The sequence below is a fragment of the Thamnophis sirtalis genome, unplaced genomic scaffold, assembly GCF_051295495.1.
Source record: "Thamnophis sirtalis isolate CommonGarterSnake01/CBP01778 unplaced genomic scaffold, rThaSir2_p1.2 scaffold_2, whole genome shotgun sequence".
NCBI classification, from domain to species: domain Eukaryota; kingdom Metazoa; phylum Chordata; class Lepidosauria; order Squamata; family Natricidae; genus Thamnophis; species Thamnophis sirtalis.
This window is the reverse complement of record NW_028261382.1, coordinates 113,319,750-113,340,840: the sequence shown is the minus strand read 5'-3', so window position 1 is coordinate 113,340,840 and position 21,091 is coordinate 113,319,750. Positions and strand designations below refer to the sequence as shown.

The 21,091-nt window shown below is 44.4% G+C and overlaps 1 protein-coding gene across 1 annotated transcript; it reads right to left on the bottom strand.

The window, feature by feature from the left end:
- Positions 1-904: 904 nt before the first annotated feature.
- Positions 905-17,261, bottom strand: KLHL38 (kelch like family member 38). Its single transcript, XM_087706713.1, has 4 exons — positions 16,940-17,261; positions 13,413-15,213; positions 7,072-7,177; positions 905-1,415 (listed from the first exon to the last, which is right to left on the bottom strand). The coding sequence occupies exons 2-4, from the start codon at positions 14,760-14,762 to the stop codon at positions 1,099-1,101; spliced, it is 1,773 nt and encodes a 590-aa protein (XP_087562839.1). The 5' UTR covers positions 14,763-15,213; positions 16,940-17,261; the 3' UTR covers positions 905-1,098.
- Between the last annotated feature and the right edge of the window lie 3,830 nt (positions 17,262-21,091).

Genomic DNA, 21,091 nt, shown 5'->3' with positions numbered 1-21,091 from the left:
AATCAAGTTTGCCACCCCTGAGCTAGGACTTCTTAGAATGAAAACTAATATCCCTTCCATCAAGCTTGCTGTGAAAAAATAAAAGGCAAGCGAGAGAAAAAGAGAGGGACAGACACAGCTATATATGTCTCTGGCATCCATTTATTTCAGAATTGCACTATATCCATTTAATCCAAACGAAATTTTAAAAAAGAACATTCAATTCATATGCACATAACATACGAGGCAAATCCTGCGTAAAAACATGGTTGTTCCTGAAATTAGGGAACAAATTGAAGAACAAAGTGAAAATCTTTAGCAACATGTAAGGTATATTTGGCAGACATTATAGTGCAATCTAGCAAGAGCTTAGTCCAGGATTCAGGAAGCTGTGTGAACCCAGGACATTCGGTTAATGGAGAGAAACCAGGGTTAATCTCTCCGGATAAGTGTACCATGCCAACACACCACAAACACTGCTTTAATCGAATCCTGTATCCTGCTGCTTGAGGCAAAGAGCTCATTTTACCTCATGTTACGATGAACCTTCTCAAGCCTATTCCCCAGTTAGTGGTGGGATCCTCCCGGTTTAACAACTGGTTTTGTGATGGCGCGATTTGCTCTTCACTTCCGGGTTTCTTCGGAGGAGTAACACAGCTGATTTTCGTGGCAATTTGCTCTGCCGCGTGAATCAGCTGAGAAGATAAAGGGAGGAAAATAACGCAGGCGGGTGGGCTAATCTAGCAATAGCAATAGCAGTTAGACTTATATACCGCTTCATAGGGCTTTCAGCCCTCTCTAAGAGGTTTACAGAGTCAGCATATTGCCCCCAACAACAATCCAGGTCCTCATTTTGCCCACCTCGGAAGGATGGAAGGCTGAGTCAACCTTGAGCCGGTGGGAATCAAACTGCTGAACTGCAGCTTAGCAGTCAGCTGAAGTGGCTGCAGTACTGCACTCTAACCACTGCACCACCTCGGCTCCTAATCTGATTGTTGGGCTGAACCAGTTCGCTCAAAGCTGATCATCGCCTAAACCGGTCCGAAACGGTAGAATCCCACCCCTGTCCTGAATCCATTTTCATGGCTTGGGAAGCGTTGACTAGCCTCTTCTCTGCCATCAGGGAAACATTTTACTTCCATTCCCTTCTCCCGAGAAGTTAGCATAAGGCACACACTGTAGCGTGAGGCATCCGTGGTCAAACAGTCTATGGGGTAGTTTCCCCTTTGAACACCAGGTATCTGTCTGAGGGTCATAGCAGTCCAGTGAATCCGAGTCCACGATGGCGTTATCCGGTGTTAGACAGCGGCCCCCGGTCAAATACAGCTTCTCGTTGATCGCAGCTACCCCGTGGTGCATCCTCCTTTCCTTCATGTCTGCACACTTCACAAATGTATTGTCCTTGGTATCATAAGCAATTACTCTTCGGGTGTATCCTAGGAAAAAAACCCCCAAACAATGAAAATTGTGAAATTCATAAGTGACAGGCTAAGCAGGAAGAATGTCTCTGGAAGGGCAATGGAAACCAGATAGTCCTCAATTTACGACTACAACTGAGCCCAGAATTTCTGTGGCTAAGCGAGACCGTTGTTCAGTGAATTTTGCCCCGTTTTTACAACCTGTCTTGCTGCAGTTGTTAAGTCAATCACTGTAATTGTTAAATGGGTAACCTGGTTTTTCAATGAATCTGGGCTCCCCGTGGACTTTGTTTGTCAGAAGGTCGTAAAAGGGGACACTGCAACCATCATAAATTTGAGTCAATGACCAAGTGTCTGAATTTTGATCACGTGACCATGGAGATGCTACAATGGTCATAGAATTGAAAAACGGCCATAAGCCACCTTTTTTTCAATGCCGTTGTAACTTTGAATGGTCACAGAACAAATGGCTTTAAGTGGTGGACTACCTGTAGTAAGAATTGGGGCCTGGATCACCTGGGAGGTTAGCACCATTATAAACCTTGTCAAAGAAAGTTTCTCCACTGCAATTCTTTTTTATCTGGATTCTTGTCTTGAGCAGAGGATTGAATTGAATGCAGTGGTGTCCGCAGAGTTTGTGTGTTACCACCAGCAAGATGGCGGGAGGAGTCATGCAATGGAAACTCCACTTAGGTCATGATGCACCACCTGGCATGTTGCTTTGACACTCCCCGACCTTACGTGTGCACCGCACTGACTCAGTGGCCTAAATGATCCCTTACAAATGATATTACTGTATTCTCAGTTTTGGTGATTTATTCTTTCCGTAATTATTATGCTCTTCCCTTGCGTGGCTCGGAGTCAGACCTGTTACACCATATGACAGTCCTGGGAATGTGAAGAGAGGCAGCTAGAATTGAGTCAAATAAATCAGGGGCCTCCAACCTTGACAACTTTAAGACGCGTGGACTTCAGACTTATATATATGTGTGTCTGTGTGTGTCTGTGTGTGTATGTGTGTTTTATTTGTGCTGATAAATATATATATATATATATATATATATATATATATATATATATATATATATATATATATATATATATATATATATATATATATATATATATATATATATATATATATATATATATATATATATATATATATATATATATATATATATATATATATATATATATATATATAAATAAAACCAGGGGTTGTGACACTAATTACATACCTATTTCCCTGGCTCAGCTGATAATAGGAGGAGAGCCTGTGGCTTAGTGGTTAACACATCTGCCTAATATGTAATACAGCCCAGGTTCGAATCCCAGTAAGGGTATGGCTAGCTGATGAGAGCTAAATAGCTTGAAATACATCTATACTAGTCTCCCTTTATTTATTTATCAGCACAAATACAACACACACATACACAGACATATATACACACACACACACACACACACACACACACAAACATTTGTAGATTTTCACGAGTGTAGGTATGCTGGTCTTGTTGTATTTGGGTCTTTTCCAGTGTAAGATTGAGATTGTCTTGGCAACGTTTTGGCGAAGTCTAACTCGCCATCTTCAGGCTGGTGTTGAAATTATGTATAGCACAGATGTCAACATCCAACATACCCCTAGGACAGTGATGGTAAACCTTTTTTGGCTGGCGTACCAAAAGCGTGGGGAGCACAGGGGGGTTGTGAGCCGGTGTGCCACACCCATAATGCTATGCGCATGACCCCACCCCAGCGCACAACCCACTCCAGCACCCCCGCTTTTGCTGCATTTTTTTGCCTTCCCCAGGCTCAAGGATTTCTAGGAGGCTGGGGGGGGGGCGAAAACAGCCTCCCCCACCACCCTGATGCACTCTGGAGGCCCTAGGAGCTTCCCTGAAGCCTCCGGAGGGCGAAAAACAGACCTATGGAGAACCCGGAAGTTCGGGAATGGTGACTTCGGGTTTGTCCGAAGGGCTGATTTTCGACCTCCAGAGCCTTCAGGGACCTTCAGGAGGCTTCCCTGAGGGCTCCAAAGGGTAAAAAATGGCCCTACAACCAAACCCGAAGTCTGTTTCTGAATTCCTGGTTTGCCCGTAGGGCTGGTTTTTCATGCTTTGGAGGCTTCAGGGAAGCCTCTGGAGGGCGAAAAACAGTCTCAAAAGAAAGCTGAAGTCAGCTGGCCAGCACGCGGATGCGCGCTGGCCATCTGACAGGGCAATGCCTTGTATGCCCTGATAAATGGCTCCGTGTGCCACCTGTGGCACATGTGCCATTGGTTTGCCATTACGGCCCTAGGAGATATTCCCTATTTACAAGAATCCCTAGTATAGAAGATAAATGTAGAGGAACACTTAGAATAGAATAGACTAACAGAGTTGGAAAGGACCTTGGAGGTCTTCTAGTCCAATCCCCTGCTTAGGCAGGAAACCCAACAGCACAACACCAGACAAATGGTTATTCAACATCTTCTTAAAGACTTCCAGTGTTGGGGCATTCACAACTTCTGGAGGCAACTTCTGTTCCACTGATTAATTGTTCTAACTGTCAGGAAATTTCTCCTCAGTTCTAAGTTGCTTCTCTCCTTGATTAGTTTCCACCCATTGCTTCTTGTTCTACCCGCAGGTGCCCTGGAGAATAGTTTGACTCCCTCCTCTTTGTGGCAACCCCTGAGATATTGGAAGACTGCTATCATGTCTCCCCTAGTCCTTCTTTTCATTAAACTAGACATACCCAGTTCCTGCAACTGTTCTTCATATGTTTTAGCCTCCAGTTGCCTAATCATCTTTGTTGCTCTTCTCTGTTCTCTGTTACTACTAAATTGGAAAGCTACAGGAATGGATGAAATATTTATAGAAATATGAGCGTCAAGGAAAGAAGAATCAGTGTCCCCATTGTGTTCCCCTAAAAATATCCCATTGAATTGAATCTAAAGCTGGTAGACAGACCTGCAAAACTATCTTTCTATACTATTAGCTATAAAGCTTTATCATATATTGGATCAGCTCAAAACTAATACAGAATCAGACATAATTGCAGTAAATAGTAAGAACTCTATCTAATTCAAGCCAAGTGTCACATTGCTGCGGTTAATAAACTCTTGTCTTGTTTTGATCTGACTTATTCAAGGGAAACTTGTCATATATTAGATGCTTTTTGAAAAATATCAAAAATCTGTTTGTTATTATTGAGATTTTTTCCCCCAGTTCCAATTTGCTCGATAAGCCAGGAACCACTAGATGATGTTATGACATACTTACTCGGTAACTGAAAATTTATCGGTAGTAAATCTCTTTGCTTTAAAGGAAAATGAATTATGTTTGAAATTAGATGAAATGTTTGTGATTTTCCTTAAATAAACGTTGGTGGCTTAAGCTTGTCTGCTGAGTCATTGCACAAAGTTTCAGAATAAATAGAGAACAAGGTTTGGAGTTTTTTTTTTTTTTTTACAATCCTTCTTGTATATCTCTTCCAGTGTTCACATTGTGGTCTTCCTGCTCTCTCTTGTATAGAACTAAATGAAAAATTGTGGCACCAAAATTGGACACTGAGATATACTTCTGGAAAACAGGAAAGGAACAATTATTTGGTTTCTTGAAGGTAGTTGCACAGTTGGTGTTGCTGATCCTACAAAATGTAAAAAAACCACAACACCAAAACATGGTACAGTTAGACTACCAACAACAGTGTGTCCCTACAGCTCCAGAATACGTTCTTCAAATGCTGAATTTGGTTGAGTTTTCCAAAGCACCTGAAAGCAGGCTAAGACATAACACATGGAGACTTATCAAAGAAAGATCCAACCTAGAACTGAGGAGAAATTTCCTGACGGTGAGAATGTGAAACAGCTTGCCTTCGGGAGTTGTGGGTGCTCCATCACTGAAGGTTTTAAAGAAGAGATTGGACAGCCGTTTGTGGCATGTGGAACCATTTGTTAGGGCACACGAGGCGATGCCTTGTCAGCTCCAGCACGCATGCATGCACTGGCCAGCTGACTTCGGACTTCTTTTAAGACCCTTTTTCACCCTCCAGAGGCTTCCTTGAAGTCTCCGGAGCACGAAAAAACCACCCCTATGGGCGGTTTTGGAACTTTGGGAATAGACTTCCAGTTTGCTCGTAGGGCTATTTTTCGCCCTCTGGAGCCTTCAGGGAAGCCTCCTGAAGGCTCCAGAGGGCAAAAAAAGGCCCTACGAGCAAACCAAAAGTTTGTTTCTGAACTTCCAGTTTGCTCATAGGGCCGGTCTTTTGCACTCCGGAGGTTTCGGGGAAGCTTCTGAAGCCTCTGGAGGGCCTCTGGGGGGCAGGGGGGTTGTTTTTGCCCTCCCCAGACTCCTAGAAAGCCTCTGGAGCCTGGGGAGGCGGAAAAAGCACACCAAAAGAGGTGGGTGCACACATGCACTGTGGGGTCACGCGCATAGCATTATGGATGTAGGCACGCCCGTGCACGACCTCCCTGCACTCCCCCCGCTTTTGGCACACGGTCCAAAAAAGGTTAGCCATCACTCGTGTAGAGTCTTCTGCTTGAGTGGGGTGGGGGAAGTTGGAGTAGAAGACCCAACTTTGTTATTCTGATTTTTTCTGAGTTTTTAGGCCTTGACTGAAGCTGGCAGGTTCTTCAGAGTAGCAGGATGAGGATCAATACTGCAGACAGGGATTTTCTACAGATTAAAGGAAGGGAGAAGAGGACTCAGGACCACTGGATTTCTGTAGGAAACAGTTTGACGGCTCTTTTGTTTACTAACTCAGTGAAGTTAAGCTGCTAGGCAGATTGTTCCAGGATTTCAGTGCTCCAAATGTTATATAGTCATAAGACTTGCATACTTATTTCACAAAGTGCATAGACACATGGACTTTAATGAGGAGTAATTTACTGGAGGGTGAAGAGGTCTAAGGTAGGATGAATTTTCATCTCATCCCACACCAACTCCCTGGACTTGGCCTTTGTTTTTCTCCTTAACCTCCAGATCAGGATTTTCCTTTGAGTGCTATTTAGTTCATAGCATCTCCAGGCTGGAAATTATAAGAAAAATGTTGGGTTCGCAGTATCTAAATATGAGATCAAAGCAGTGGTGGGTTTCAAAAATTTTTGCAACCTCTTCTGTAGGTGTGGCCTTGCTTTCTGGGTCCACTGGTGGAACCTCTTCTAACCGGTTCGGTAGATTTGATGAACCGGTTCTACTGAACTGGTGCGAACCGGTAGGAATCCATCTCTGGATCAAAGTTTCAGAAGTAAGATATGGAGCAAAAAAATTGCATATTGTCTATAGTAATTTTGCATACAAGTTGCATATCATCTATAGTAAATTTCAATTACATTATTTGAAGGTTTTGTCCAAATATTACCTCTAACTACTCTGCTTTTTTCTCCGTGTGTTTTGCTTCCTTTTTCAGTGGTCATTCTGAATAAAAGATATGCAAAATTTGCTTGCATCAAGGATCGTAAATAGTCTTTGAGTACTGGATTAAGACGTATTAGTACATGAAATCATAGGGAGGGAAGAAAACATAAACTGAATTTCATATAAATTACATCCGAAGCTACTATGGTAATAGACTCTACAAGACATAGTCAGACACTCCAGATGTAAGGGGGAAAAATCTACACTATGACGTCAAGCAGAAAGAAATTGCTGTATTTTGGGAGACAGCGATTCTCAATTTATGTTACCTCCAACGATAAAAATCCGGTCTCCAATCGAAATCGCTGGTGCACAGACATTTTTCACCATCCTGGTCTCCATTCGGAACCACATGTTCCTGGACACATGATATACCTGGAAAATATGAAACGGAGGGGCATGAAATGGAGGGATTTGACATAAAAGGAAATCTCTAATAATAAATCCATTTTTTAAAAAAAAGTGAAGATATAGAGTTAGAATTCTTTATTGGTCAAGTGGGATTAGAAACACAAGGCATTTGTCTCCAGTGCATAAGCTCTTCATGTACATACAATAATAGTGATAAAGCATTATCATAGTCATACAATAAATATACAGTATTTATTTGCAAATAGGCTACCATTGTTTACCTATTTGGCAAATAGGCACTAAATTCTGGATCCAGATCTGGAAATCCAAGTAAATTAGCAGATATAATTCTACACCTCACTTGAGGGATTGCCCCAAAACCAACCAATCAGTTTCCATCCCCAGGTGTTGATTTGAACATGGAACTCCCTAGTCATAGTTCAATTACTTAACTACTATCATTCAGGTAATCCTTGACTTATAACCACAACTGGAACCAGAATTTCCATTGCTAAGCAAGGCAGTTGTTAATTGAGTCATGGTAGACCTTAAGACCAGGGGTGGGATTCTACTGGTTAGACCGGTTCAGGGGAACCGGTAGCTCCGACTATCAACTGGGAGTGAACTGGTTTGCTTTGACTTTGAAGTGGGCCTGTCAGCCCGCCCCTGCGCTATGCTCACCTACCGTATTTTTTGGAGTATAAGACGCACCGGAGTATAAGATGCACCAAGTTTTTGAAGAGGCAAATTAAAAAAAAGTTTTTTGCACTCTGCAGACCTCCCAAAACGGCCTGGTTTTTTTGCGAAAATGGGCCCATTTTTTGTCAAAAAAAGGGCATGCGTAGGCTTTAGGAGGCTTATAGAGTGCTCCTGTGGGGTGGGGGCCAAAATTGAGCAAACAATGGCCCATTTTCCGCTCATTTTTGCCCTCCCCAGCCCCCAGGAGCACTCTGGAAGCCTCGTGAGGCTCTGCAAGGCTATTTTGGTGAAGGGGTTTCAAGAGGCAAAAAAATGTTGTATTCAGTGTATAAGACGCACCCAGATTTTCAGCCTCATTTTTGAGGGGAAAATGTCCCTCTTATACTCCAAAAATACAGTATATTTCCTTTTCTGAAGCCCAGCTGATCGGCGTGGCAGAGTGGATTGAAACAGCCTCAGCTGTTTTCCTCACCAGCAGTAATGCAAAAGGTGAGTTTTTTTGTAAACTGTGCATGCAGCATGCGAAGCGAGTGATAAGTGAACGGGTGGTTAAACCGGTAGGATCCCACCCCTGCTGCGTAAGACCTTTTTTTGCCACAGTTGTTAAGTGAATTATGCAGCTATTAAGTGAATCTGCTTCCCCCATTAACTTGGCTTGTAGGAAGCCAGCAGGGAAAGTTGCAAGTGGCAATGATATGACCCCAACAAGCAGCAACTGTCATACAAGCCAATTGCCATGTGCCTGAATTTGGATCACATGATTGAATTGAATTGAATTTATTATATTTCTATGCCGCCCTATTCCCAGAAGAGACTCAGGGCGGCTCACAACCCAAGTCGGGTGGGGGGGGGGAGGGATACAAATGAAAAAAAGACATGGACAAAACAATACCACAATTTAAAAACACTCAACAGCCACACCATTCGAGCGGGGACAGGAACTCATCAGCCCCAGGCCCGTCGGAACAGCCAGGTTTTAAGGGCTTTGCGGAAAGCCTGAAGAGAGGTGAGGGTCCGAATCTCCACGGGGAGCTCGTTCCAGAGGGCCAGAGCAGCCACAGAGAAGGCCCTCCTCCGGGTGGTCGCCAGTCGGCATTGGCCAGTGGATGGAATTCGGAGGAGGCCTAGTCTGTGGGATCTAATCGGTCTATTGGAGGTAATTGGCAGCATGATCTTAGGGATGCTGTGACAGCTGTAAGTTTAAGGATTGGTTGCAAGTCACCTTTTTCAGTGCGGTTGTAACTTGGGTCACTAAACAAATGGTTGTTAAGTCGACAGCTACTAGCATACTGTTTTTAGCTTACAGGATGGAAACTACAACAGCGGTGTGCCGTCATTTCAATGCACAAGAAACTGAATGGCATTTGAATATTCAGCTCCATCCTCATTTGTGTCTGTGGCCAGCTATTCTTGTGTGTCAACTAGATTCAAGCACACGCACACACACAATTTAATACCAGTCGGCAGTTGAGAAATGAAAAGAATGCCATAGCTTGTTTTAAAGTCTTATTAAAAGATGCAGTGGTGGTGGCGCAGTGGTTAGAGTGCAGTACTGCAGGCTACTTCTGCTGACTGCTGGCTGCCTGCAATTTGGCAGTTCAAATCTCAGATTGACTCAGCCTTCCAGCCTTCCGAGGTGGGCAAAATGAGAACTCAAATTGTTGGGGGGCAATATGCTGACTCTGTAAACTGCTTAGAGAGGGGTGTAAAGCAATATGTAAGTCTAAATGCTATTGCTATTAGTGCATTGTTAGCTGTTGTATAAATATAATGGGAAAGTCAACAGTTAATGTATCTTGCAAGCTATTTAACTGAAACCTGAATCATGATAGCCACCAAATGCTGATAAAACCTTTGCAATGGACATCTGGAATTGCCTAACTTTCAGGTTTTTTTTTTAAATGACCACCCGTGACTAAAAGAACATCTGGTGTAGAAACAGTTTGCAAATTGCTTTTTTCTGAAACCAAATATTTGAACATATTGCTGTATATTATAAAAGGGGCATCCACCTTCGTATCCTCCATTCCTGTAATCTCCAGCCAGCATAGCCACTGAAGGATTATAGGCGTGAAAATAAAATGAACAGGGGCACAAAGCTGAGGAAAGATGGCTTAAGAGAATTTTAGGTTTAAAATTTGAAAATACTGGTGAAGTACATATAATGCAGGGGTGAAATTCAGCAGGTTCTGGAGAACCGGTAGTGGAAATTTTGAGTAGTTTGGAGAACCGGCAAATACCACCTCTGGCTGGCCCCAAAATGGGGAGGGAATGAGGATTTTGCAGTATCCTTCCCCTGCCACGCCCACCAAGCCACGCCCACAGAACCAGTTAGTAAAAAAAATTGAATTTCACCACTGATATAATGTAACCCTAAATTTGAATTGGCTGAAAAAAAATCCTGTTGGACCTGGGTACTTGAGAGACCGCCTGCTGCCAATTACCTCCCAAAGACCCATTAGATCACACAGATTAGGCCTCCTCCGGGTTCCGTCTACTAGCCAATGTCATCTGGCTATTACCCGGGGGAGGGTCTTCTCTGTGGCGGCTCCGGCCCTTTGGAACGAGCTCCCCACAGAGATTTGGACCCTCACCTCTTTCCAGGCCTTCCGAAAAGCCATTAAAACCTGGCTGTGTCGGCAGGCCTGGGGTCGATGAGTTCCCTTCCCCTCTCGAATCGTGTGGCTGTTGGTTGTTTTTAAATGCCCTGTATTTTTTGTTGTAGTTTTTGTGTTTCCCTTCCCCTCCTTTGGGTTTGTGTGCCACCCTGAGTCCCGCTGGGAATAGGGTGGCATATAAATAAAATGAACCTTGAACCTTGAACCTTGAACCTGTGCTCAGATAATGAATTATATCTGAGAAAACCATGAGGTCATCTTTATTATGCTTGGAAGTCCAGAATCTTGGAAAGAAGGAATCAAAGCAGTGGTGAGTTGCTCTTACTGTCGCTACCCGTGTACATTGCAGTCTGTTGATGCATGTGCTGGATGTGCACTGTGCATGCATGTACAATCCACTGCCCCTGGGACAACCAGCTGCTTGTTGGGGCTTCTGCACGCTGTGCACGTACATCAGGGGTGGGTTTCTCGCCCCGTTCAAACCGGTTCGGTTGGAACGGGGCCGGCGGCGTCCTCGTGCACGCGCGCAGTGCACGCATGCGTACTAGTGCCTGTGCAATGCTCCAGCTGCTCCTGGAGGATCGCACAGGCACTGTATGCGTCCTGCGCATGCGTGGAAGCGCAGAACTCGTCAAAACCGGGTAAGAAACACGGGCGGGCGGGTGGACCCTTCGGCGTTCCCGGAAGTTACTTACTTCCGGGTTCGCCGACCAACCGGTTCGTGGGGACTGCCGCGAACCGCCTGAAACCCACCCCTGGCGTACACACACTTTGCTGTTTGCCATAAAACAGCTCTAGAGCGTGGGCGAGTGGGCCAAATGAGCCACCGTACCGGTACGCTCTCAGCTGCGCCCGGCCACTACCGGTATGGCTGTACCAGGCCGTACCGGCAGCAACCCACTTCTGAATCAAACCAAGTTTATCTAACCTGGTTCCTTTTTTTTTTAACCAATCTGGTTGAAATCATGGAGCTGATTTCCTGTGTTTGACCCTTGGCCTCGGTGAAGGTATTGATCTGTTGCACTCATGAGCCCATGAAGCAGGCAGGAAAATATTGATTTGGTCTTATTTTGCTATCTTCTAACAGTTTGCAGCTATAGAAGTGTGTAAATATGAAATAGAATGCATTTTAACCACTTGACCTGGTACGATGGTTGCATTGTGGATTTAGGAAGCCAGGTTAGATGATCCTCTAAGTATAATGGAGTTAGGGATGGCAAGGTAGGTTAGGTCTAAACAGTCAAGATGGCGGCCACAACCATGTGACTGAAGCCCCACCCCTATTTTACTGATCCCTGAAGGACCAGCCTCTCTTTGGCTGTTTTAGCCAATAGGAACGATGGGGCGGGATTCCTATTTCACAGTTGCAGCCACCATCTTGATATTTTTTTTCTCCCTTCCGTAGATGCCCTTGGATGCAACCACTCTAACTAATGCTTCTCTTGTTGAATTGACATTGGAATGCTGAGACACACTCACATTTGCAATTGTTCCCAAAGCTAGCCTTTGAAATGCATCTGGATTTGTCTACATTGTGTGTGTGTGTGTGTGTGTGTGTGTGTGTGTGTGTGTGTGTGTGTGTGTGTGTGTGATGTCAAAGCACTTGGTATGCCCAAATATGGGAGGCAGCATACTGCTTCCCTTTTTGCCTTTCAGCTCCATTCTAGGAGCCTTCCAGGCAGGAAACCCTATAACAGGCATACCAGGTGCTTTGACATAACACTTACTTGTTTCCTTGGCTCAGCTGATAAGGGAGGAGAGCTTGTGGCTTAGTGGCTAATACAACTGCCTAACATGTAAAAACTGCCCAGGTTCAAATCCCAGTAAGGGTATGGCTAGCTGATGAGAGCTAAATAGCTTGAAATAGATCTATACTAGTCTCCCTTTATTTATTTATCATCACAAATGCAACACACACATACACACATTGTCCATCCTGCAATATTTACACCACCCTGGATTGCATATGGTAAGTAATGGTGGGGCCTCTTAGCAAAATGACGTTGTGGCTGTTGCTTAAGCTCTTAACAGCAAAATGATTGCCTGTATGAATAAAAAGGAATGTTTATGTGGTTTTTCAGGAGCTTTTAGCTTAGCCAATGAGTTTGGCTATCCACTGCATGGCTTCCCAATGGATTCTTAAAATAACAGCTAGGTTTTTCTATTTTCTGTTAAGGATATTTTCTTAGCAAAGCATAAGAATAGCCAGGGGTGGGCTGCTACAGGTTCGCCCGGGTTTGGGGGAACCCATAGCTAACGTTATGGCCAGTTTGGAGAACCTCCAAATCTCACCCCTGGCTTCCATCTCTCCCACCCTATTCCGCTCCTCTCAGGAGTCTCCACGCAGCCCATTTTGGATGCAAGTTATCCAAAGGTGGCGCAGTGGTTAAATGCAGCACTGCAGGCTACTTCAGCTGACTGCAGTTCTGCAGTTCGGCTGTTCAAATCTCACCGGCTCAGGGTTGACTCAGCCTTCCATCCTTCCGAGGTGGGTAAAATGAGGACCTGGATTGTTGTTGGGGGCAATATGCTGACTCTGTAAACCGCTTAGAGAGGGCTGAAAGCCCTATGAAGTGGTATATAAGTCTAACTGCTATTGCTATTTCAGGGGCCGCACAGAAGCTCAGGGAGGGGGGAAAACTGGCCTCCCGGAAGGCCTCCAGAGCCCGGGGAGGAAGTTTTTGCCCATCCAGAGGCTGAAAGAAAGCCTTCAGAGCCTGGGGAAGGTAAAAACATCCTCCTCCCCGCCAAAGTGCAGGAGGCCGACTAGGCCATGCCCCACCATGGCCACGCCCACCCAGCAACCAGGCAGAGAACCCGTTGCTGAAATTTTTTGAAGCCCACCCCTGATAATAGCCCAGAGACTTTGAGCCAAAGGTCAGACATGGCGGGAAGCATGCAATTGAGACAGCCCAGGTGAGATGATCAAGAATGGGAATTACCTGTATTAGCCTGACTGGGTTTTGCATCAAGTCTTCCCCCCCAAACAGGTAGATTCTTTGGTCTTTGGCAGATACAGCAGGATGCAGCGTCGCAGTGGGAATATTCGCCATGGCTTCCCAAACGTTGTAGATGCTGTCGTACCTCTCCATGGAATTTAAGATTTCCTGGTTCACGCCGATGCCCCCGATGGCAAAGATATAGTTTTTGTAGGCCACACTTCTATGGGAATAGCGTGCCATGAACATGGGCTCTATCGGCCTCCATTGATTCAGTTTGAGAGAGAAGATGTAAACGTTGTTACTGGCTTGGTTCCTCCCATTACCTACAGGAATTCCCCCCAGAAGATAGACATTACTGTGCAGACTGACCGCCGAGGCCTTGTAGAGACGGGTTGGATACTTGGCAAGCCTCAACCATTGATTTGTTTTCTCATCATACAGCAAGACGTCCCTGGTCGTTTGTTGATTGTCTTTGCGACCGCCGATTAAGAGGAGGAATTCCCGACATGAATAGCGCCGCGGAACATGCCAGAAGGGTTTGACGTCAGGGGCACTGACACTATACAGCGAGAACATCTGCTTATTTGCAAGTTCTAGGATATTTTGACAGGCGGGGGATGACTGAATGAGGGAGTCGTTGGCTATGAAGCGGAAGAAGAAGGTTGGGTGGACATACTGAAGCCTCACCTTTTGGAACAAGTCTTGAATATAGCCTTGTCGCGCTTGAAGGTCATGCCTTACCCAGACCATGATAGCCTCAAAAACCTGTTCCTCCTCTCCGCAAAGCTCGTCATTCCCAAGGTAGTCTATCAACTCTAACACACAAAGTTCTTTCAGATCTTCAGAAGTGGCTACTTCAGGGAAATACCTTAGAGCCATCTCTTTCGCTTTCTGATTAAGATCCCGACAATGGAGGATTTCAGAAAGCCTGCTGAGACTGAGGCAATTTTCTGGAGACAGCTGATCCTGGAGATAAGCTGAACAAGCTTCGAAGAGTTTCATGTACTGGAGCATGGATGCCGTCTCCATGAGACTCAGGATGTTCTCGGGGGTCATGAGAATCTCTCCCGTGTAGACATAAAGGATAATCGAATGCAGAATGCTGGAGTCCATTCCTTGGAGGTTGACTTTTTCCTGGATGCTCTCCTTAAAGTTGTCACAGAACATGGCCTTGAAATAGGGGCTGCTTGAGACAAGGACATTCTTGTGACAGGGAATTTCAATGTCATTGGTGCACAGGAGGATGTCGGTTAGGATTCTGTTTTGTCTCAAGACGTTCAGCTGCTTTAGGAGATCCGACGAGAAATCTTGGTCTCTGAAGAGCAGGCCTTGGAGATGGTCTTCTTCCATGATGTAAACAGGAGAATCCAAAGGAGAATTCTTAGGATGACAGTATCAAAAATTCTTTGGGGTGCAATGCAAAAGTCCCCTTGAAATATTGTCCATCTGTTACAGAAAAGGGATATGGTGGCTCAGTGGCTAAGACACTAAGCTTGTCAATCAGAATCAGGTTGGTAGTTCGAATCCCTAGCACCGCGTAACGGAGTGAGCTCCTGTTACTTGTCCCAGCTTCTGCCAACCTAGCAGTTCGATAGGATGTACAAATGCAAGTAGAAAAATGGGGACCACGTTTGATGGGAAGGTAAACAGCGTTCCATGCGCCTTTGGCATTTAGTCATGCCGGCCACATGACCACAGAGACATCTTTGGACAGCGCTGGCTCTTCAGCTTTGAAATGGAGATGAGCACCGTCCCCTAGAGTCAGGAACAACTAGCACATATGTGTGAGGGGAACCTTTACCTATTACAGAATGGAGAAAACAGTTGCTTACACCAACAAAGAAGGTATATATATATATGTAGTCCTTGACTTACACTAAACAACTAAGTTCATTTAGTGACTGTTCAAAATTACAATGGCACTGAAAAAAGAGACTTATGGCTGTTTTCCACATTCATGACCACTGCAGCATCATCCCATGGTCACGTGATTGAAATTAAGACACTTGGCAACTGACTCATATTTATGATGTTTGTAGTCTCCAGGTGTCACGTGATCCCCCTTTTGTGACCTTCTGACAGGCAAATGCAATCGGGGAGCCAGATTTACTTAACAGCCATGTTCCTCACTGAATAATTGCAGCAATTCGCTTAATAACTGAGGCAAGAAAGGTCATAAAATGGAGCAAAACTTACAGTATTTTTTGGAGTATAAGATGCACCCTTTTCCCTCAAAAAAGAGGGTGAAAATCTGGGTGCATCTTATACACTGAATTTTTAGCCTCCTGAAACCTCTCCCCCTTCACCAAAATGGCCGTGCATAGCCTTTAGGAGCTTTGCAGAGTGCTCCTGGGGACTGGGGAGGGCAGAAACAAGTGAAAAATGGGAATTTTTTGCTCGTTTTTCCCTCCCCAAACCCCAGGAGCACTCTATACACCTTCTAAAGGCTATGCATGCCCTTTTTTGAGAAAAAATGAGCCCATTTTTGTGAAAAACAGGCTGTTTTGGGGAGGTCTGTGGAGTGCAAAAAGTTTTTTTTTATTTGCCTCTTCAAAATCTTGGTGCGTCTTATACTCCGAAAAATACGTTACCTAACAGCTACCTCGCTGGATCAACAAAATAGGGCCTAATGAATCAGTGGTTCATTTAACCGTGGTTTTGCTTAACAATCAAGTGTGGCCGTAAGTCGAGAACTATCTGTATCACATTCCTCGTGCTAAATAAACCTGATATTCAATTCCTGTTTTAGGCTTCTAATAGCCCAATGAGTTAAAAATATTTTTCTTAACGTTTCAAATGCTTTCAATAATCAGGGATTCAAGACCAAAGAAAAATTGTTCATAAGGAGGAAACTCTCTAAAAATTCTAGGCTATTTAGCATCCCCACCACCAAAAAAGTAACCTTAGTCATTTCTAAAGAATGTAACTTTGCCGAACAACACAATAAATTAAACTAACTGCGTCTAGGAATCTTTTTTTTTAACTGTGAGTTGCTTTGCTTTCAGAAGAACAGAGTTGGAAGGGACCTTGTAGGTCATCTAGTCCAACCCCCCGCCCAAGCAGGAGACCTTACACCATTTCCGACAGATGGCTGTCCAGTCTCTTCTTGAAATCCTCCAGTGATGATTTCAGATAAGTCCCAAACAGGATTTGTTTTCTTTGCATGATTTCAAAGTCTGCTAAAACATTGTCCCCAACTCTATAATTATATTCAGTTCTACTGTACACCCACGATAAGATGCAGCCAATGCTTAGCTTTTCTTTCTCAATGCAACAGTTTTGGTTCTGACTGCACCACAAAACAACAATAGATCGTAAAAAAAAGCCCTCTGCTTTTTAAAGAGGACAACAGCTGCTAGCCCACCTCCACCCCATCATCCAATTCTTCAACGAAATGTACAAAATATAACCGGCATATATTGCACGGAGAGGTTTAAAACCCCAACAATCCCAAAGCAATTTTCTCCAAGATCTAATGGCTTTTGCTTGTAGTTTAAAAAAAAATATATGGGGGCAGATCTGTTTACCTTAATCCTTTCCCAAACCTTCAGTGTCTCTGGCTTGTTTATCCTCTGCTGAAACTTTCCATGCTTATAACTTGCCTCGGAAGATTAATGTTTGAAAAGCAGAGGGAGAGGAGAAGCCATGATGAAACCTCCCCATATTATTCTTTCGCCGTTTGAAGGATTCATTGGGGATGGTTTCTAGGTTTGTTTAACATCACGGAGCTGTCCTTGTTTTTCCAAGGGTGGTTAGCGAGGTACCACAACAGGGCACTGTGTGCATTCCTGAGCTAAGAATAGCGAAGCCGGTTGCTTTTCCCCGCAATGTTGCTACGTGTGACTTTCCAATTGCCTTCTCTAGCAACCAAGGGGACGCATCTCTGCTTTGCCAAGGAGTGCTCTTGTGCCAAAGGGCTTGCAAATGAAAATAGAAGGGGAGATTAGGGATGGGATACTGGCCAAAGTCTTGGCTAAGAGGAGGAAGAGGGCCCAGAGGTTAGTAACGCTAAAGGGCATAAACAATATGAAGCTTCTAGAAAGTTCTTCACACTGTTTGTTCCATCTTAATCCATCTTTCCTCTAACTAGGGAGGAGGTTTACCAGGGGTGAAATGCTACTGGTTTGGGCCGATTCGCCCGAACCAGTAGTAAAAAATGCTTTAAAAAGTGAAGAAAAAAAAACATTCCGACAATCAGCTGTGCAACAATCAGCTGTGCTGGGCAATCGTGGGAACTTTTTTTAAACTTTTTTTTTACCATTTTTTAACTACCAAATAGCTGTGCGTCAGTCAGTTGTGTGCCTGATTGTGAGGTTCCTGCTTGTTGCCGGGGCCATTTTGTGTGAAGTCCAGCTGCTTTTATACTGTGTGTGAGTCAGTTGTGCAGCCACGCCCACCCGGTCACATGACCACCAAGCCAAACCCACTCGGTCACATGACCACCAAGCCACACACACAGAGAACCGGTAGGGTAGTGGTGGGTTCCGGATCACATTCGAACCGGTACGATTGGAATGGGCTCGGCGTCGTCGTCCACGTGGATGTGCGCAGTGCGTGCACATATGCGCACAGCACACACATGCATCTTACCGCCTCCGTGATGCTCCAGCTGCTCAGCAGAGCATTGCACAGGCACTGTACACGCCATGCGCATGCGCAGAAGCAAGGAAGCCTTAAAACACAGTAAGGAGCTTGGGCGGGTGGGCCCTCTGGAGCACCGTAGCGGAATGGTATCCGATGCTCCGGGCAGGCTCAGAGCAGGCTCCGGTATGCCCGTACCAGGACGTACCCACCACTGCGGTAGGGAAAACTTTTGAATTTCACCAGTGAGGTTAATTAACTTAGCTGATCAGGGGAATGACGTAGATTTTATATACTTAGATCTCAGCAAAGTCACGAAATTCTCTTTGATAAAAGCGTAAAACACGGACTAGATCAGTGTTTTTCAAATTTGACAACTTTAAGATGTGTGGACTTCAACTCCCAGAATTCCCCAGTTGGTCATAAGGCACCTTTTTTTCCAGTATATTGTAACTTCAAATGGTCACTAAATGAACCGTTGGAAATCAAGGACTACCAGTATATTTAACTACCAAAGGGAAAATTGAATATGAACGCTGTTTCAAACATCTGAATTGTCACATGGAGAAGTGAACAGACTTATTTTCTATTTGTCTTATTGAGTTTTTTTTCCTTTGCTGTTTCTTTCCTATTGTTTTTAAAGATCAAAACATTTAATAAAAATTATTTTAAAAGGCTTATTTTCTATTGCTCCAGAGGACAATCCCAGAACTAAGGGATTAAAACTACAAAAGGTTCCAGTTAGACATCAGGAGGGATATCCTGACTGGTCAATCCGAAACATATTGACACATGAAATGCTAAAATGTCCTTCACTGGAATCTTCAAACAGAGGCCAGATGGAAACCTGTCAGAGATGCTCTGAAGGATTCTTCAAAAAGTGGGAAGTTCTTTGTATCCCCCCACCTCTGTGATTCAAATGTGTGAATTACTACTCCAGAGGAAACCTTTAGTAGTAAATTCCTGTGCTAGTAAGGATTGGAATAAATGATTTTCAAAGTTCTTTCCAACCTCTACATTCCAGACTAGGATGGTTATCAAAGAAACATCAACTGTTTGGGATTCTAATTATGTTAGAAGCATCCTAATTCAAAATAAGCAGAGTTTTAAAGACAGTTTTATTAGTCTCTAAGGTACAGGTACATGGTGACTCAGTGGCTAAGACACTGAGTTTGTCAATCAGAAAGGTCGGTAGTTCGGCAGTTTGAATCCCTAGCGCCACGTAACGGAGTGAGCTCCCATTACTTGTCCCAGCTTCTGCCAACCTAGCAGTTGGAAAGCATGTAAAAATGCAAGTAGAAAAAATAGGAACCATCTTTGGTGGGAAGGTAACAATGTTCCGTGCGCTTTCGGCGTTTAGTCATGCTGGCCACATGACCATGGAGACGTCTTCGGACAGCACTGGCTCTTCGGCTTTGAAACTGAGATGAGCATCGCCCCCTAGAGTTGAGAACTAGCACATATGTGTGAGGGGAACCTTTACCTTTAGAAATAGGTAAGTCAAACAATTCATAAATGGGAAAGAACTGTTATCTCTACATCATATTAAACCGAAGTATCTCTTTAATACCCGTGGCAAGGGAATTTTTTTCCCAAGGCAAACCAACAGGGATATTTTGGAGTGCTTGGATGATGCAAAAAAGCTATTTGTTTTTTCAGACTGTAATGTGCTATAAATCAGTGATCCCCAACCCCCGGTCCGCGGACCGGTGCCGGGCCGTGGAGTACCTGGCACCGGGCCGCGCAGCGGCCGGGGGCCATGATCGCTGCAGCGGCCGGAGGCCATAGTTTCTTTCTGTATGCAAATTAGGGCTAACTGGCACAAGGGGTGTTACTGGACCGCTGGTGGCACTCTGACGTCACCAGCGGCCCACCGCCCCCCTGTGTCCAGCGCCGCCCTTCTCATTCCTTTTCAGCGCTTCAGCGCTGGCCGATTCCTGAAAAAAACCTAAGAGCGCCTGCGCAGCTACGTAGGGCTAGCGTAGACAGCGCTAGTAGCGTAGCCTTGCACTTTATATTTATGTAATTGTATTTTATTTTGTAAGGCATGTTTAAATACAATACAATAAAAGTTGTTTAATCAAAACAATCTGATATATAAACAATCAATGTGTCGTCGCGAACAACGCCCCCCCACCCCTGCGCGCGCTCAGCAGGCCACGGTAAAATTATCAAAGGCTGACTGGTCCGCGGCGATAAAAAGGTTGGGGACCACTGCTATAAATGATATATCACGGGTAAGCAAGCTGGCCCAAAACATTGTGGCATAACATTTTTTGTGCTGTGTTTTTTTTTTACAGCAAGGCTATATTAAGCAAATGATTGTAGGAAAAACATCACATGGAGAATGTAAGCTGCAGCTACTGCACTAGATTCATTAGCGAGATGACATTCATATTGATGCTACATAGACGATCCGCAACATTAGACCGTATCTAATGTACTTTCACATCAGATCTGTTCTGCGTGGACATCACGTTGTCCTTCTTGATTCAGATTCAAGTCTGCTAAACCCCAACTGACCTCTGAGCCACGTGGATAAACAAGTCTGCTCGAGTCCCCCTGATAGCAATTCCTGCCAACCTCCCACAGAAGGTCCTTCTAATTATGGATCTGCCTCCAATGGAATGAAGATGCTGGAGGGACATTGGTTTCTTTTCAGCTACTTGTGTTCGAGGGGGCTAATTTCTAGTAAGGATTATTGGTTCATGGGTAACGGTCTCAGTATGGGAAAAAAAAAGCAAAATATAAACCAAGGAGATAAATTCGCCTTTTTTCAGTAACTCTCAGTATCTTCCATTCATAAATTCAGTTCAGTTCATCCCGTTCAAGGTTTTCTACAGGTTGTCCCCAACTTACAACAGCTTGTTTAGTGACCATTCAAAGATGCAACAGCACTGAAAAATGTGACTTTTTTGCTTTTTCAGTTACGACCTTTGCAGCATCCCCATGAAAACAAAATTCAGATGCTAGGCAACTCATATTTATGACAGCTGAGTGTCCCAGAGTAACAGCTGTGTTACTCACTTAACAACTGCAGTAGTTCCCTTACCAACTGTGGAAATAAAGGTTGTAAAATGGGGCAAAACTCACTTAAC